This window comes from Cephus cinctus, unplaced genomic scaffold (assembly GCF_000341935.2).
Source record: "Cephus cinctus unplaced genomic scaffold, Ccin1 Ccin1_scaffold1004, whole genome shotgun sequence".
NCBI lineage: Eukaryota > Metazoa > Arthropoda > Insecta > Hymenoptera > Cephidae > Cephus > Cephus cinctus.
This window is the reverse complement of record NW_014333547.1, coordinates 228221-244490: the sequence shown is the minus strand read 5'-3', so window position 1 is coordinate 244490 and position 16270 is coordinate 228221. Positions and strand designations below refer to the sequence as shown.

The following is a 16270-nucleotide window of genomic DNA, read 5'->3' as shown; positions in this document are numbered from 1 at the left end:
AAAAAAAAAAAAAAAAAAAAAAAAATGTCTCGGCAGTGAGAAAAAGTCGCTCGGCTGTCAAGGAATGATGGATAGTAAGAGAGCTTGAGAGGAGAACGCGACTTAGGTCCCAGGAGGAAAATTGATTTGGAGAAATTTTGGAAAAAAAAGATCTCATCTGCAGCGAAAAAAAAAATTTTCTAACTTTATCAATAAATTTTGATAATTTATATAAATTATCTAATACATTGTACCGAGGTGTCATTTTTCTTTTTTTCCATCCAGCATCCATTATCGCCGTTATCTCCTTTGCAGTTAATACTCTTTATTCGTTAATGGAATAGTGCATTATCTACGATCCTAATAATGTCCCTACTTGCGTTACGGTCTTAGTTTTGCCCCACAAAGAGGAAAAGTGGATCGACATAAAAGTTCACGGCGCTGCCATGTGATACGCGAAGTAACGAGTGTCTAACTAGAGTGTAGCTCAAACAGGCCGAACAATATTGCAGACATCGGAGTGCAGGAGGACATAAAAGTGTTAGGAGATAAAAAACAATCGAATCGACTGTTCGAGTCTAATATACTGTAAAAAAAGTCTTACAAAGACCCGTCCGTGTATATACCATTCGTAATAATTACTACTTTGCGATTACGTTTATATTCATTCTTTGCTTACTAACGTCCAGCATTCTTCAGGCTGGACCTGCACTAACCTCTTCTTGTATTCCGTTGTAGGACAAACGTATTGTAGGACAATATACTTTTCTTTTGTTATTTCTAAGACAAAGTCTCACTTTCATTTGTCCCACCTGATATCTTTCCTAAATTCTTAAAAAGTCGATTCTGGCTCGAACCCGCCTTTTTGGCACGATCCGGAGAACCGTATTAATGGGAATATGGTTACAACATACATGCCGCAATAGATTTTTCTCCCTAGGCTCTAAATCCTCTCGGACGAAGCTACAGATTTTCTATCATGAAAAAACCAAGCTGGGTGAAAAGTTACTAGCTTCCATGTAAAGCAGGGATTTTTCATATGTACGGCATAAAATGTCCCACAAGCTTTAAAGCGTGCGCAGATACTGCACAAATCCATTACCATAGTGCACGTGGAATAAAGTACTAAGCAATGGTTGGTATTAAAAATTTTGAAAATGTCAGTGATAAATAAAAAGGACTATTTTTGAATTGCATTCGGAAAATAAAAATGGAATGGAAAAATCTTTTTGAAAAATTTCAACTTTTCCTTCCGTACCTTCGACCTAGAGATTAGAAATATTATGCGAATCGATTTTTCATATAATCCTATGCTATATAGTAATATTCGGAATTAACCCAAAGCCTGAAGATGGTTTCGTTATAGATCGAACAGATACGCCAACTTCGGACGGTCCTTATCCAGTAGGATATAACTTTATACGTATCGTTTCTGACTGGAGGATATATCGATACGAGTTATATACATGTATAAAAGAAATGAAACAATTGATTATGGGAAACTTATGAGTTTCTGTTCCAAGACCGATAAATACAATATCGACAACCCAGAGGTGTGGTTGTGGTAGAAGAGCAAAGAGACCAGAAAAAAAATTCATAGGCCTATGCACGATCGCGTGATATCTCATTTTTACGAGTTCCCTCCAGTCGCGCAGAGTTACGAATTGATGATGATTTAAGGTTATTATGATACATCGGCAAGGCTCGCCGCTTTACGCGGATACGTTTTCTCGCTCCTTCTTGCCCTATCCCGACTATCAATAACTCTTTTTCGCTAAGGATTTTCTACTTGGCTGACCATTGAGAAATTTACAGAAACGTACGGCGCCGTATATTCCATTCGGTCTGTTTACCATGAATAAATATACATATATCAGACCAAACACAATGACCGTACTGTATATCACGTCTGTTGGAAATCGGACAACTTCGAGTTGTCTCCTCGAGAACTGTTGAAAAAGCCTATTGTTGAATCATTTTTAAGAGATTTTTGAAAAAGTGCCGTGCTGGAGCTGACTCCCGCGTAGCACCTCAATTTTTGGAAAATTCGTATTTTAACGATATTACGTAGCAAAACTACTGTTAGAACCTATCAGGAACTATAGAACTCCTCGAGAACTATTGAAAAAGCTTATTGTTGAATCATTTTTGAGAGATTTTTTAAAAAAGTGCGGTACTGGTGCTGACTCCCGCGTAGCACCTCAATTTTTGGAAAATTCGTATTTTAACGATATTACGTAGCAAAACTACTGTTAGAACCTATCAGGAACTATAGAACTCCTCGAGAACTATTGAAAAAGCTTATTGTTGAATCATTTTTGAGAGATTTTTTAAAAAAGTGCGGTACTGGTGCTGACTCCCGCGTAGCACCTCAATTTTTGGAAAATTCGTATTTTAACGATATTACGTAGCAAAACTACTGTTAGAACCTATCAGGAACTATAGAACTCCTCGAGAACTATTGAAAAAGCTTATTGTTGAATCATTTTTGAGAGATTTTTTAAAAAAGTGCGGTACTGGTGCTGACTCCCGCGTAGCACCTCAATTTTTGGAAAATTCGTATTTTAACGATATTACGTAGCAAAACTACTGTTAGAACCTATCAGGAACTATAGAACTCCTCGAGAACTATTGAAAAAGCTTATTGTTGAATCATTTTTGAGAGATTTTTTAAAAAAGTGCGGTACTGGTGCTGACTCCCGCGTAGCACCTCAATTTTTGGAAAATTCGTATTTTAACGATATTACGTAGCAAAACTACTGTTAGAACCTATCAGGAACTATAGAACTCCTCGAGAACTATTGAAAAAGCTTATTGTTGAATCATTTTTGAGAGATTTTTTAAAAAAGTGCGGTACTGGTGCTGACTCCCGCGTAGCACCTCAATTTTTGGAAAATTCGTATTTTAACGATATTACGTAGCAAAACTACTGTTAGAACCTATCAGGAACTATAGAACTCCTCGAGAACTATTGAAAAAGCTTATTGTTGAATCATTTTTGAGAGATTTTTTAAAAAAGTGCGGTACTGGAGCTGACTCCCGGGTACCACCTTAATTTTTGTAATTTTAAGTAGAACTATGGTTAAAACCTATCAGGAACTATAGAACTCCTCGAAAGCTATTGAGAAAGCCTACTGTTGAATCATTTTTAAGAAATTTTGAAAAAGTGCTTTGAAAATTAGGTAAAATAAAAATTGGAACCTAGAAATAGTAGGGGATACTTTTTGACAAAAAAAAAAGGGAGATATATCCGAGCCTATACACGACATAAATATAATACGTAGAGACGGAATTCATCCTGCCTCAGGGTCAATATTCCATCAGTTGCTGCTATACAGAGGACGTGCTTGGAAATCGAGGAGAAAAGGTAGTTTTTTTTCCTTTTTTACCCTTTTCTCCTTTCACTGTACATACATACATGGCACTAGTTACATATGGGTAGATTAACCTACTTTTTCTTTTGTTGATTAAAAATTCGATTTTTATTAATCATTGGCATTACTAATTTATCGATCGATAATATCTACCTTCGCGATGAATACAAAATGGGAATAATGGGTAATTTCTACTTTGACCCAGAATTTCCTGGTAATGCCAACTGTATCGATATCCGGTAGCATGTCTATATGTATTCTTTACTCCGATATAATGAAAATTTACAAAAAAAAAAAAATTTGAATTATTTAGCATGATTTGGTTGATACGAAATAAATAGCCACGTGCTGCTGCTTCTTTTCGCTGCTTAGGCGTATGTGAAAAAACACATTTGCAGGGTACCTGATTACGTGGAGATTAATTTATACGACATAACGCCCAATCAGATAAAACTAAAATTAACTTTTTCGACGTAATAGAATATACACAGGCATTCTATTTTTTTTTAATTCGCAAACAAAAATGTGAATTTTATTATTCTGATGCAATTTCCATATGGGAGTCGTGAAGGGCGAGATGTCATTTTTCCACGCCTAACTCTTCGTCCACTATATACATTTTTTGATATTCCGAATTTATTTCTGCAAATCTTCAGGGCATAATATTTGCATGAAAATATGTGTAAGCAAAGTATTACAAATATAGGGGTCGATGGAGTGGCACACTCTACCCTCGAGAGGGATGAATTCTCACAGGACTCGGGGTAAGGACGGGGGGAATGAAATATCGAGATAAATGACTTACCCAAATAATGCGAAACTTTTATAGGCCATTATCATCCTCAGAGAAAGTTTTTGTTCCTTTTCGGTGTACTGCAGGGATCTGTTTAAGGGATGCCCGAACACGTACTCAATTTCATCACCGTGCATCACCCCCATCCATTCGCCCCATAGGTTGGTACTTGTTCTCTGTAACACAAATCATTGACGCAACTTTGGTAAATAATTCACAGTGAACAGATAGCAAAACTTTATGAAAATTTTTTTTTTTAATTAAAATATTAATAATAAAATTAATAACCAAGACAGTTAAAATTATTGCACGATCCGCACAGGTTTCAATATACCATTTGCCGTTACGTTCTTACGGTGAATATCTAGCATATTAATTATTACGAGAGTTCAGCCACCCTTTAACGTAGAATCAACCAGATTAGTTTATGCAGAAATAAATGCAAGTATAAATTCCCATTTGCAACCGTGATAAAACTCCTATGAAATTTTCATGGGTAAATACCAATGATAATTTTTCACCCTTTGCTTTCTCTGTGGAAATACTAGCGTCGTGAATTACATAATTTTGAACAAGAAAAATATCTTAAAAATTCTCAACGGTTTGCAGGATTTCAATTAATTATTCACAGATAAGAAAACGTGCAACCATGCGTTGATCGTCTTTTCGCTCTGTGTATAAAAATTTTCAAAATTATTCCTTTGGGATTTATTTGCTATGTGCTACATAGGGTTATTGGTTAGCTATTGCTCTACGCCAATGCGAAATACGTGCTTCGTTATTCTGACAAATAGAAAAATTGATTTTCACCATGAAAATAGTGCGTAAAGGGTCTGATACGTGACCAACCATACACAGCTGGTACCTATATATGTATAGCAGCTATGGGATTTTTGAACTACCATGATTAAGGTATAGTGAAGATATAGCGAACGAACAGTTGGGATAGGTGGGTTAGTAAGATAATGAAAATCTCATAAAGGACTTTGAGAAAGTTTCAAAATTCAGCTGTCGAAGTTCGACATGTCAGCTTGACAAAAAATACGTTCTGTAGAATTTGTCAAATAAAGCTGCAATTTCTATGGGGGGTCAATGACAATGGAGAAAACTGCGAAATTTAACGTGCGTGCAAAATACGGATTTTCTGTGGTGAATGTCAGAAATACGAGGGGTTGACCCAAAAAGAAAAAGAAAAAAAAAAAAAAGAAACAGTGGAGTCTGAAATAACGTAACCTGTTATGCAAATTTTACACAGCTCTTGCGAGCCGCTAATTTGGTTTGCGTGCATCGTGTGAACGTGGCTTTTGATTCTTTTTACAGCAGTTTAACCTATCAACGGTTTTTAACTCGTGGCCAACTATTCCTTATCATGCGTAATAATATCAAGTAACGCATGAATTATTTTAACAGTGAATAGTATATACTGTACCTGATTGATTTTTTTTTGTATTGTTCAAAATTTCACATCGCTCATATATTTTGTTTTCTATACGTAATTTCTAACGAATCAATGAAAAATCATCGACTGGCAAAATCGTATTGGCTATGAGAAATTTTGCTAGGGGATGTTTTTTTTTTTAGTGCGAACGGCGTTAAACGTAAAAAAACATGGTCTTAGGCGGTTCGCTCTATGTGAGATTAATGGGTATAACCTGGCGCAGACAGTTCTGATAGACGTACAATTAAAACATAATTGTTGCTGTCTCTAACACCTAGATTGGCAGCGTTATAAACGATTTTACGAGCCGATAAAGGTTAAGCAAGTTATAGGTACAAAACATAATTGAGGTATCGATTTAGTTGAAAGTTTTTTTACGACAAGTACCATATCATACGCTAGTCGAACTTGAAAAACAAGAGTACAGGCAATTGTGTAACTTTTCCTATGTAAAACGTTACTACACGTATATAGGTATAGCTGGGCTCACGTTATTCTTTGACAGTTCGTAAACAATGAAATCCTTAACAAATGACACGTGGCTGTCAAAAAATTGTCGTGTCAACGTGTAACACGTGGTAAATATAATCACTATGTATACGAACATATTGAACGTCACATAGGGAAGATTTCAGAGATCTGACCACATTTTTTTCCAACATTCATAATTCACAATGTTATGACATTTATGATGTTATCAGATGTGCCGTTTGACAAAGATATATATTACAGTCATTCAGCGCTGACAGTTTGATTTCATAACGTTTTCCTGATATCCTTAGGGGTATATACTACCTATCTAAAAAAAAGGGCGGTAAATTTGAAATTTTTCAAAAACTATCCCCCGAGGTTTTTTCTCACGTGACAAATGTCACAGTGAATTTTCTTGTATTTTTAGTATATGTTTACGGGAAAACAAATAATTGGTCCCTGAGAAGGGTGAAGCGGTGAGTCGGTAGATTTTCCAAAAATACCAAAATAATGCAATAATATCCCAAAAAGGGGTAAAAAACCGAATGCCGCGAAAGTTTCCAGAGCACCATTAAATTTTCGCGCAAACCTCCCGATTCGCACAACCGGTAAACACTGGTTCTCGGGGAGAAGCAATGACGTTCCACCGTTGAATAAGTCAACCGTTAAAGTGGCATTAATTGAAACTGAGTACTCGGGAAGCAGGAAATCCGGTATCATTCTGCATCGTGGCTCTTATAACGTGGATTTAGCGCCTCGCGTATTCTATCCTATACATGCCTATATATAATACGTGGATATACCTATATAGGCGGCACGTGAATTTTCTACGAGAAACATAGCGCGTGGAGCTACGTAATAGAAATACCGACCCCACTTTAACGGCAGAGTTTCCTTCCTGCCCGAAATAACCGGAAAATTTACGAGGAATCCTCATTCGGATGAAAGTTGCCCAATATTCAGACCGTTGGCTTTTGAATACAGTCGTTATGCTAAACTGTATCACATTTCCAAGATGGATAAAGAGACGTCTCGTACGGATCGTCTAACTTTACTCCCAACAGTCTCGAGTTGAATTCTCGTGGGCGACACGAGACTTGTGCAATTAATTGAAAATTATTGCAAATCGCGATTGATCGATTTGAGTAATTTTCGATTCGTAAAAAATTTTTTAACCACGTGTTGGTGTCAGGGACTGGTGCCACTGCCATTTTTTCAGACGTTCGACACGAGTCGATTCGCGACTGTTTTGTCGAAAATTCCAATAGATACGAAGTACACAGATAAATGCAATTTCTTTTTTTTCCTCCTGCCACCCGTCAGCTCAGCTTCCACGCTTACGTCATACGTTTCGCACGTTTCCCCCAAGGCCTTGCCGCATGCCGAATGCGATTAGCTCGAAAGGCAGGAGCCACGGCGCTTGTGCATTTTTCACTATGGAAATTCAATTTGGTCGCGTTGTAAAATTGGGGGCCGTTCTTCACGACGGAAAAACCTTTACTGTCGGAATTTCATGCCGTACGTAAATAACTACAATCTCGTAGCGCTTTGCCTTAATGTAATTTATGCCTCGCTCGTTCCTGCCTTCGATTAAAAATTATTATTTCAACTTTTCAAAAGTTCTCCGCCATTTCCCACGTCCGTTGACATGTTTAACGAACGAGACACTTCGCGTTACAATGTTCGCTTAACGCGATACGTCATACCACGTTCAGTTACCATTAACTCGACTTCCCACCTACGTAGGCGTGGATCCCCTTATCAGCCATTAACAAAAGCACTTTCAAGTTCAAAGTTACGACCTCATTCGTCCTCGATCAAGTCGACAGGTGTACCCGAGAAATATTTCGTTCATCCCTTACCTAATTTCTGACACTTTTAAAAATTAAAAAAAATTGACACCAATAAAAAAGGATAATATTTGAAAACGAAAAAATTTCAATTAACAATTATAAGAAATTCAAGTTAGAACATTTTTATTGGTTGTCTAAATAATAAGCATTGACACGTTAATCATTTTTTGAGTTTTACAGTCACGGCTATTTTGGTTACGAAGTAACCATTGCCACCGTTCTTATGGCAACGCTGTACCTCATCGGTCGTAATGCCTCCAGTTTCCGTAAGCTAGTTCAAAACTATTGAAACTTCACGTCCGAAGTACATCCGACGACCGTTTGGCGCTGTCGGTCGAACTAAAGAGACTTCCTATTATTATCACTTACTTTCCACACAGTACGTAATCTTGACGCTAAAGTTCGCGCGGATATGTTCTCGAACATACTGGAATGCAAATAGGTTACTAAATCTTGGCCGATCATCGCGAGAAACAGGTAGCGGCGGTAGTGTTAGCTATATAGGTTGGATGCACGGTTGATATAGTATTTTACACGCAAGTATATCTATATGTGCAGTATGGTTTCAGGAAACTTTGACTTATCTCGATCGAACTTCTGGTTGGGCGCGAACAACTTTAACAACTTGAGAAATGTATTACTTAGGCTTTTTCTTCGAGGTATCAAAGACTTAGAAAATTATCTCACAAAACTTATACTTTGCAATCATCTGCGGCAGAGTTAATAGATAATGAAGTATCGGCACACCGGAAAACTTTGTGTAAAATTTTTATTATATTTTTCTAGTCAATATCATTTTTATTAATTGTCAATTATATTATTACGTAAGACTGTCTCCATAGTGATTTACAATGTTTAGAGGTAATCAAAAATTTACAATACAGTTAGGGAAACTTTATGAAAATTAATGACATTAGTAACAGTCTCACATGTGCTGTACACGAAATGTATAATATCAACCGTCTCGTTATCATGAAATACTAATGAAACACGTGAAATTTTCGGCGTTGCTCCACATGTCGTTTTCTCTTCGGTAAATCACGAAAGTTCGTTAAGTACCCAAACTTACGTATATAAGTTTTTCGAGTATTGCATTTTTTTGGAAAAAAAGTTTTTAATATCAAAAAAAAAAGTCTTGCTATCCTATCGTAACTACGTGGTCCGTGCTTGAATTTAATTGATTTTTCCGTAAATTGAATATTTTCACACACCCCATCCCCTCACTTTTCTTTCATCCTGATAACAGCAGCCGTCCTACTGTCGTTGCTCAAATTTAGCTATTGAATAAAAAATATTACTTTTTTTCAAAATTAATTCAAAACCGGTATCAAAAAGGATTAAAACTATACTGTATACGAAGAGACGAATTTATTACGTCAAAATATTTTGACTGGGCACAATGTCCACAGGATGTCCATAAAATGTCCACGGGACGTTTCCGTATCCATATTACGTTTATACCATATGTAACATAACCCATCGGTAACAGAAATCCGAAGCACTGAATAACACATGACCCTTGAAGTTACGACGTATAGTTTTCATTTTTTTTTTCATAGGTTGCTTTTTTATCACCTTATCAGGCAACAGGCTCGGCCAGCTGAACTTGCTAAACCAAGCCTAATGGCCTGAGAGCGTTTTCAACGGCAGAATCGTGAACTAAAAAAAGCTCTGTCTCCAAGGAATGTTTTATTTTTTTTTTACCGGCCGAGATATGGGTGCGCAATATAAATGTAGGTATAAATCAGGACCGGTTAGGGACCAAGCAAAGTAGATATTAGTCCCACAGGACTAATGGAGTTGGTACTACTTAATGCGTGGCAGAAAGAATCCCTTTTTGGGTACAAAACCTTTGGGAATTTTACGCAGCACGAATTCATTAAGGCTGCTCGACGTCGTTTGCCTTAACGTCATATAATGGCACAATCGAGGAAGAATGAGGAATTGCTATATGTATAAAAAAAAAATTTTATCAAATTTCTTTATTGGGTACGATGATAATTTTTTGAATGTAAAATTTTTTTGCTCTTTTTTAAAAATTTTTTTTGGTAATTGATAATAAAGTCAAAATTACTGGCTGCATGATCGCTTTACACGGTGATAACGACTTTAGCTTCGGGTTACTCTTATCGAAGTCAATTCACTTCGATCTTCGTAACGCGGTAGCGTGGAATTTTTTTTTGTGATTTTACGGATTCCAGTCCCGGCAGAATGGGCGTTATCAGGAACGAGGTATTTATATTTGATAACCACGCGGATCGTGATTGTAATGCGGATGTCCTTCGATCGTATCAACCGAATCCTTAGAAAATTCAAGGCTTTTCACGAGAGTATATGCTCGAAGGACAATAAGAAGTATATATTGGAAAGGGACTTTGCAGGATACCCAGAAAGCCTATATACACGCAAGTAATAGTCACTTTGTCAAAATTCGATTTTGCGAGGGGCTTTTGCATGCGCGACGACCTCTTCTCGTTGGGAAAGTACTCGTCCCGACGCCAAGAGACGCATAATGCCTACGATCGGATCACAAAAGTGCGAGAAGCTTTTAGAAATGGAAATCAAATGTAAATACAGCCTTTGGGAAATTAAAAATCTTTGAATTTCCCGCCTCTCCCTCTGAACGCAAAGATTGCAATAGTTCGAAAGCTTAAGTCTTTGAAAATAATTTTTTTTTTTACTTTCACCTAATCTACAATTTTTACGTAAACTCAAAAAATCTACGACAAGAACTCCACAGAGAGAAGGATCGAACTATAATAGGATTAATATTGACTTAAAAAGCAAAATTACAAGGACACTACACCTATACCTGGTGACTCAGAACCGATCAGCTTCCGTAAAATTGGTCCACCCTTTCGTACAGGGCTGAGAGAAACGATGATCGAAATATCTCGATAGTAAACTGCATGGATAAGATCGATCCAGGCTGTCGTAGAAATATGTAACCTTCCCCTTCCTCCTCCCTACGCCAAACCTTCGCTGCTCGTGACATTTTCCACGATATGGAACATTTATGGGGAAAGGCCTTCGTACTTGTTACTCAAATAAATTACGAAAAAAAAAATAAGGAAAAAAAAAAAGAAAAACGATCACGGGTTATATATTTGGGACCGAGAAAAAAAATTATAGAGAAGTATACAAAGGAAAAATACTTTCGATAGTAATATACTTCTAGAATGTTCTATGTGTACGCAGTTTACCAGTGGCGCCGACTCAAATGGGATAGGTTACTGGATTAAAGAACCTGACAAACAAGGAAGGTGGCGTGTTGGAGCTCTTTCGTGACCATCTATCGTTCTTGGACAATCTCTCTCGCGTTCCTGTAGCGTCTACCGTCTATCAAGTCGGGCACCTCGCCTTTCCTCGTGTCGCAATTGTCCACGCCTCGAAGGGCTATTTCCTGCGGAAGGTGCTCGAACGAACAGTACAGTGGCGCCACGGTTTAAATCGAAGACATCGACTCCGAGAAGGATGAAAAGAGTCAAAAATAATTTCACGCTTCATTTTCAAAAGTCGCTTATTACTTATCGTAAAAGCGTCAAAAGCCCTTACACGACGTGGGCACTTAGGTAAATGGCATACACGACGTAGATATGATATCTGACTTGAACGAAAATACCGGAAGTTGTTCCTGCCGCACTTTGCATATCTAAACTTTCTATGCTACTGGGTGAGCTTGATAAAAAAATTTTCTTCGAGTATTACACAAGTTTTTTTTTCGCCCTAGGTCTCTTCCGTGACACGTCAATAAATTCCAATAGGACTTTCAATGATTTCCATACCGACGACTTGAATTATTCGATTGGGTCGAAGACGTTTGATCAAGTCTTCTTGTTTCCGGGGATTCAAGATGACGCGCTCGTTTTTTAGGTTGTCAACGTAAAGTAGCTCAGGCGGAAACGATTTTTCCTTCTGTCCTTCGTTTGATCATTTTCCTCAGGTAATCCTATTGACAAATTCAGTGTGAAAGTGAAAAGTATCCTGTTCTTCGTATCAGACGATTTTACGTTCAAGAATTTCCAGTGGCGCCCTCTGTAAGTTTTCGTCCTCGTAGTTAGCGAGTTTGCCGCTAGGTGGTCTGGCGGCGCGCGCTTCTGTCCTTCCCGGAACCTCCGCCTCTCCTTACGGTGCAAATTGGAACTAAGCCTGACTCTTGGCTTCGCTCCCTTGGCCGGGTAAAGCGAAAAGGAATGTTCCAAGTCCGAAACTAATTAAATGGAACATCGACTTCGTGGAAAGGAAGTCCGTATGAGCTGGGTCGAGCGGTCCTTCCAGTTGGAAGGAAACGGATTATGTATGGTTCAAACGAAGGTGGGGTTGAAAGCGATGCTTTCCTCGGAAGCAAATTTACCGAAATTAATCGCCTGCTTCCATTATATGGATCTATATCAGTAATCTCGTCAATATTAACATCCTTTAACATATCGCAGCCCTTAAACCTGAGACAGAGAAGAAAAAGCAAAAACGATCCTATTTACGAACACGAGTCAAAGTTGCCGATCTCGAGTTTCCAATTGACTGGAACTTCACGAACGGTGCTATTCGTTCACACGGCAGAGCTCAAGGTACGTCCACAAGTGTGCTGGATGCTCGTGTATGTCTCTTGCTATAATTATATTTGACCCAGCTGAACTAGCTGACCGGAATACGCGGAGGGTTGAAGTGGAACTGAAAATGTGCAGGGCGTGGCACCGGATGGAAGTAATGGAGCCCTTACGACTTGCTCGATAACATAATAGGACAAGGGGCGGGGGGCGGGGGTGTGATTACACGTGATTTTTCAAAATGCGCACGAAAAAAATACATTTTATTCGTTAACTTCAAAATTTAACTTTTTTAACTTTTTGAAACTTATCTCGAGACAAAAACGGCTATTTGAAAAAAAAAAAAAAAAAAAAAACGATAAATATAACAAAGTCCTTATCCATCGATCTGAAGGCAACGATTCACTAATTGCTTTCCACGAATGTAAAAACAGTTGATACACATACCCCTGCATAATTGATGAAAGCAAAAAAAACCTTCAACAAGAATTCGAGAGCGCGCAACTAAAACTTCACTACGTGATTTAAATTTGATGGTTACAATTAGTAAAAGTGCGACACTTGTCTCCAAAGCTTGAAGAACCATTAAAATAATATATATACATATATCCGTCCATATGCAACATATGCATATACATAGTTAAGGCAGGAACGACGCAAAGCGACAGTAGCGACAGTAGCGCCGCTCGCGGGGCGCACCGTAACTAAGCCAACTGCCGTCGGCGGTGTCGTTAGCATAATAACTTGAGATATCGACGGAAGTCAGCAGCACACCAGAAGGGGACGAAGGTACTAAAGAGGAGGTCGACAACTCGTCCCTTCCAGAAGGCAGCCGCTTCATTAAATATGAATCAGCGTGTGGGATATCGTTCCTACGTCGATCCGGCGCAGTGCGTACTGTAGCACGAAGGTCCAGAGCGGCACCAGAGCCACTGGGTGCCACCTGTACGATTACGCGTGTCAAGATAGAAGATATTGAAACGACGGCGTTTCGCACACTGAACGATACACGTTAACAGTTGTGATATATAGGAAAACCGCAAAGGGCTGGATATTCGGATTACCCAACCAACCAAACCCATTCGAATTCGGTCGTTACGAATATTTGACAATGAATACACGTGTCGATATATTTTGACAAGACGTCCCATCCTGCACACGTGATATTATTGATGAAATATATGACTTGTTAAAAGTTATTTTAAAAAATTGTGGTTTCTTAAAGAAGAAAAAGAAAAAGAAAAAAAAACTATTTTTGCACCCACCTCATATATATGCTAGATAAAGCTAGAGCAAATTTAGGTTAGGTTGGCTTAGGCTAAATCGGGCGTTAGTCCGCACAGGTGTTTTAGCACTCGTGTATCTAACAATGCGTAGAATATGTAGCATGTGCATCAATGCACATGCAACTATGTGCAACGATGCGCAACCACCGATGTTGCGCCTGAATCCACATACGTGTAAATATATATATATATAGCTGCGCGTGACCTGTCGTGCTATAAATTCAGCAGCCTATCTGGTAGAGTCGATCGACATGGTATTTGCCCGTAGTAATTAACCTATCGTCACGTTATAAAATTAACGTTGAATAACTTATCGGAAGAAACGTTACGTCATGCGCGTTCGTAAAATTTATTAATTCGACCCCGCTCGAGTTACCCGTATAGCGACATCGAAACTTTGCGAAATCCTCGCAGAGCCACAATTACGTTTTATTGCGTTGCTTGGAAAGGGAGTTGTTACGTCAGTGAAACTTTTTCTATTGTTTCCCCGGATTCGGACTTTTCTATATAAAATAGACTCGTGACTCGGACGCGACTCCAGAGATCAGAAAGTTTCGCCCAATAGGAACATTTAGCCGTAGAGTTAAAACTTGAGGCTCCCTCGAGGGAGAATCGCGTGGATTGAGCTTTTATTTGGTGTCATAAATCATTTGATAAATGGACAGGCTCCGCGTGAAGCTGCCGAGTAATTTGAGGTGTTCTCGATCAGAGATTATTTTGACACCCGATATATGGCATTGACGATAGTTTGAATTATCGCGACAGCCCTTGGGCACGGCTATTGGATGTCATCCAATGCATTTCAAAGGGAAGTAATTGGTATCAGACCTTTTTTTTTTCTTAATTTTTTTTTTTTTTGAATCTTATATAATTACACTTTACACTGGGTAATTCCATTAGCACTTCCAGGTGTATCCATCTTCGTTGGTTATGCAAAATTTTAGGGTCGCGATAAGAGACGGTTACGGCTTGACGTTGTGCACGTTAAATTAAGGCTGCTGAGGTTCCATTAACGGTGGTTTGAGATTTAATTTTATTTATAGAACGCGAAGCGCCGTTAATAGGTACTCGGGTGATGGGTCCAGCCTACTTTGAAAAGACCTGCAAATAGAGTAGACTACGAAACGGGTCTCAATTTCTGTTTTAATTAGTCGGATGAAAAGAATTTTTATAAATAATATCAAGACTGCGTTAGGTCCAAGTTATTTTTTATGTCGAAGAAAATTTTCATTTCGTTCGATTCTTTCGAAATTTGACTTTTCTTTTATATACTTTTATTGACATATCAAAAGGCCATGCCCTTATCAGTGTCAATAAAATCGATCTAATTTCATAATTTCACTCTATGAAATACGTTTCGTTCAAGGTCACGTTCCCACTCGGTTGAGCTTTGATTACGTGACATATTTTAAAAAATATTTCAGAACCGGCTGTAATTCGAAATAGGTATTTTTAAGTGGAAATTACGTGAACTCTGCTGACCACTTTCCGTTCGAGTAGTAAAAGAGCTTTGAAAGTGCTTGTGCACGAAGTGAGGTTGTACGTTCGAGTGATGGTATGAGATATGTATAGTATATATATATATATATATATATATATATATAAAAGAGAATGATAAAGAATAAGGTCAAAGACGGGTCGAAAGATTATATCTCGAAGAATGAGACAATGGTGGCGGAGAAACGGGCATTTTTAATTAAACGTACGGCAGACTCGTCGAAAGTTCAAAAGTCAAAGATCCCGAGGATAATAGAGAAAAACAGACAGGAAACTAGTGGAGCTTGGAACATCGTGAATCTCATTTTCATTCTTGATTGCGCGAACTGTACGTGGAGTCACGAGTACAGGATCGTGTACAGGGGACTCATTTACGTTGAATGTCATAAGGAGATGGCCCCTTGATAAACCTTGAACTTATCGGACTTACTATTGCATGTTCACTATCTCAAAATTTCACGTCAAATTTTATTCTATATATGAAGTGTGGTAAAAACTTATTATTCTTTGTAACCATCTCGCGTGCCTCTACCTTTGTTTTTCTTACTTCCCTTTGCACTCCTTGTACCATGTACCGCCGTCTCCTCTTCTCGCGTCTTTTTCTCTTACCCCAGAAACTCACGCAAAGTTAAAGACGAGCGTGCCCGACCAGTCGCGTACAGCCGTCCCAACCACCCACGAGCTCTGCCCCTACCGCATTTCTCGTAAAGCTCGGGATAACACTTCAACCGAAGGTACTGCAAAGTTTAGTGCTCCCACGAGGTTTACAGCCCATGCGAGCTAGAAAAGAGATTAGCAGCCTCATTTCTTCCAGGTATCTACGTACCAACGAATCTTACGCCTACCACGTTATAATTCTACCAGCCTAACTAGGTCGGCACCCTCGTGTCTTACCCCTATGCAAAAAATTGTAAACTTAAGATATAGAAAAAATATTTTTTTTTAAATTACAAAAAAAAAACTACACTATGATAAATCGTAAAAAATGATCGCCGATCCGTACCCTGAACTCCGAAGGAGACCCCCCCCCCC

General features: G+C 38.4%; 1 protein-coding gene across 1 annotated transcript in view; it reads right to left on the bottom strand.

Moving 5' to 3' along the window:
* Nucleotides 1-16270, bottom strand: part of LOC107271628 (acetylcholinesterase) — an 80710-nt gene that overhangs the window by 12020 nt on the left and 52420 nt on the right. Inside the window, exon 4 of the mRNA XM_015747839.2 lies at nucleotides 4159-4322. Within this exon, the coding sequence (XP_015603325.1) occupies nucleotides 4159-4322 (164 nt within the window). The remainder of the gene's footprint in view (nucleotides 1-4158; nucleotides 4323-16270) is intronic.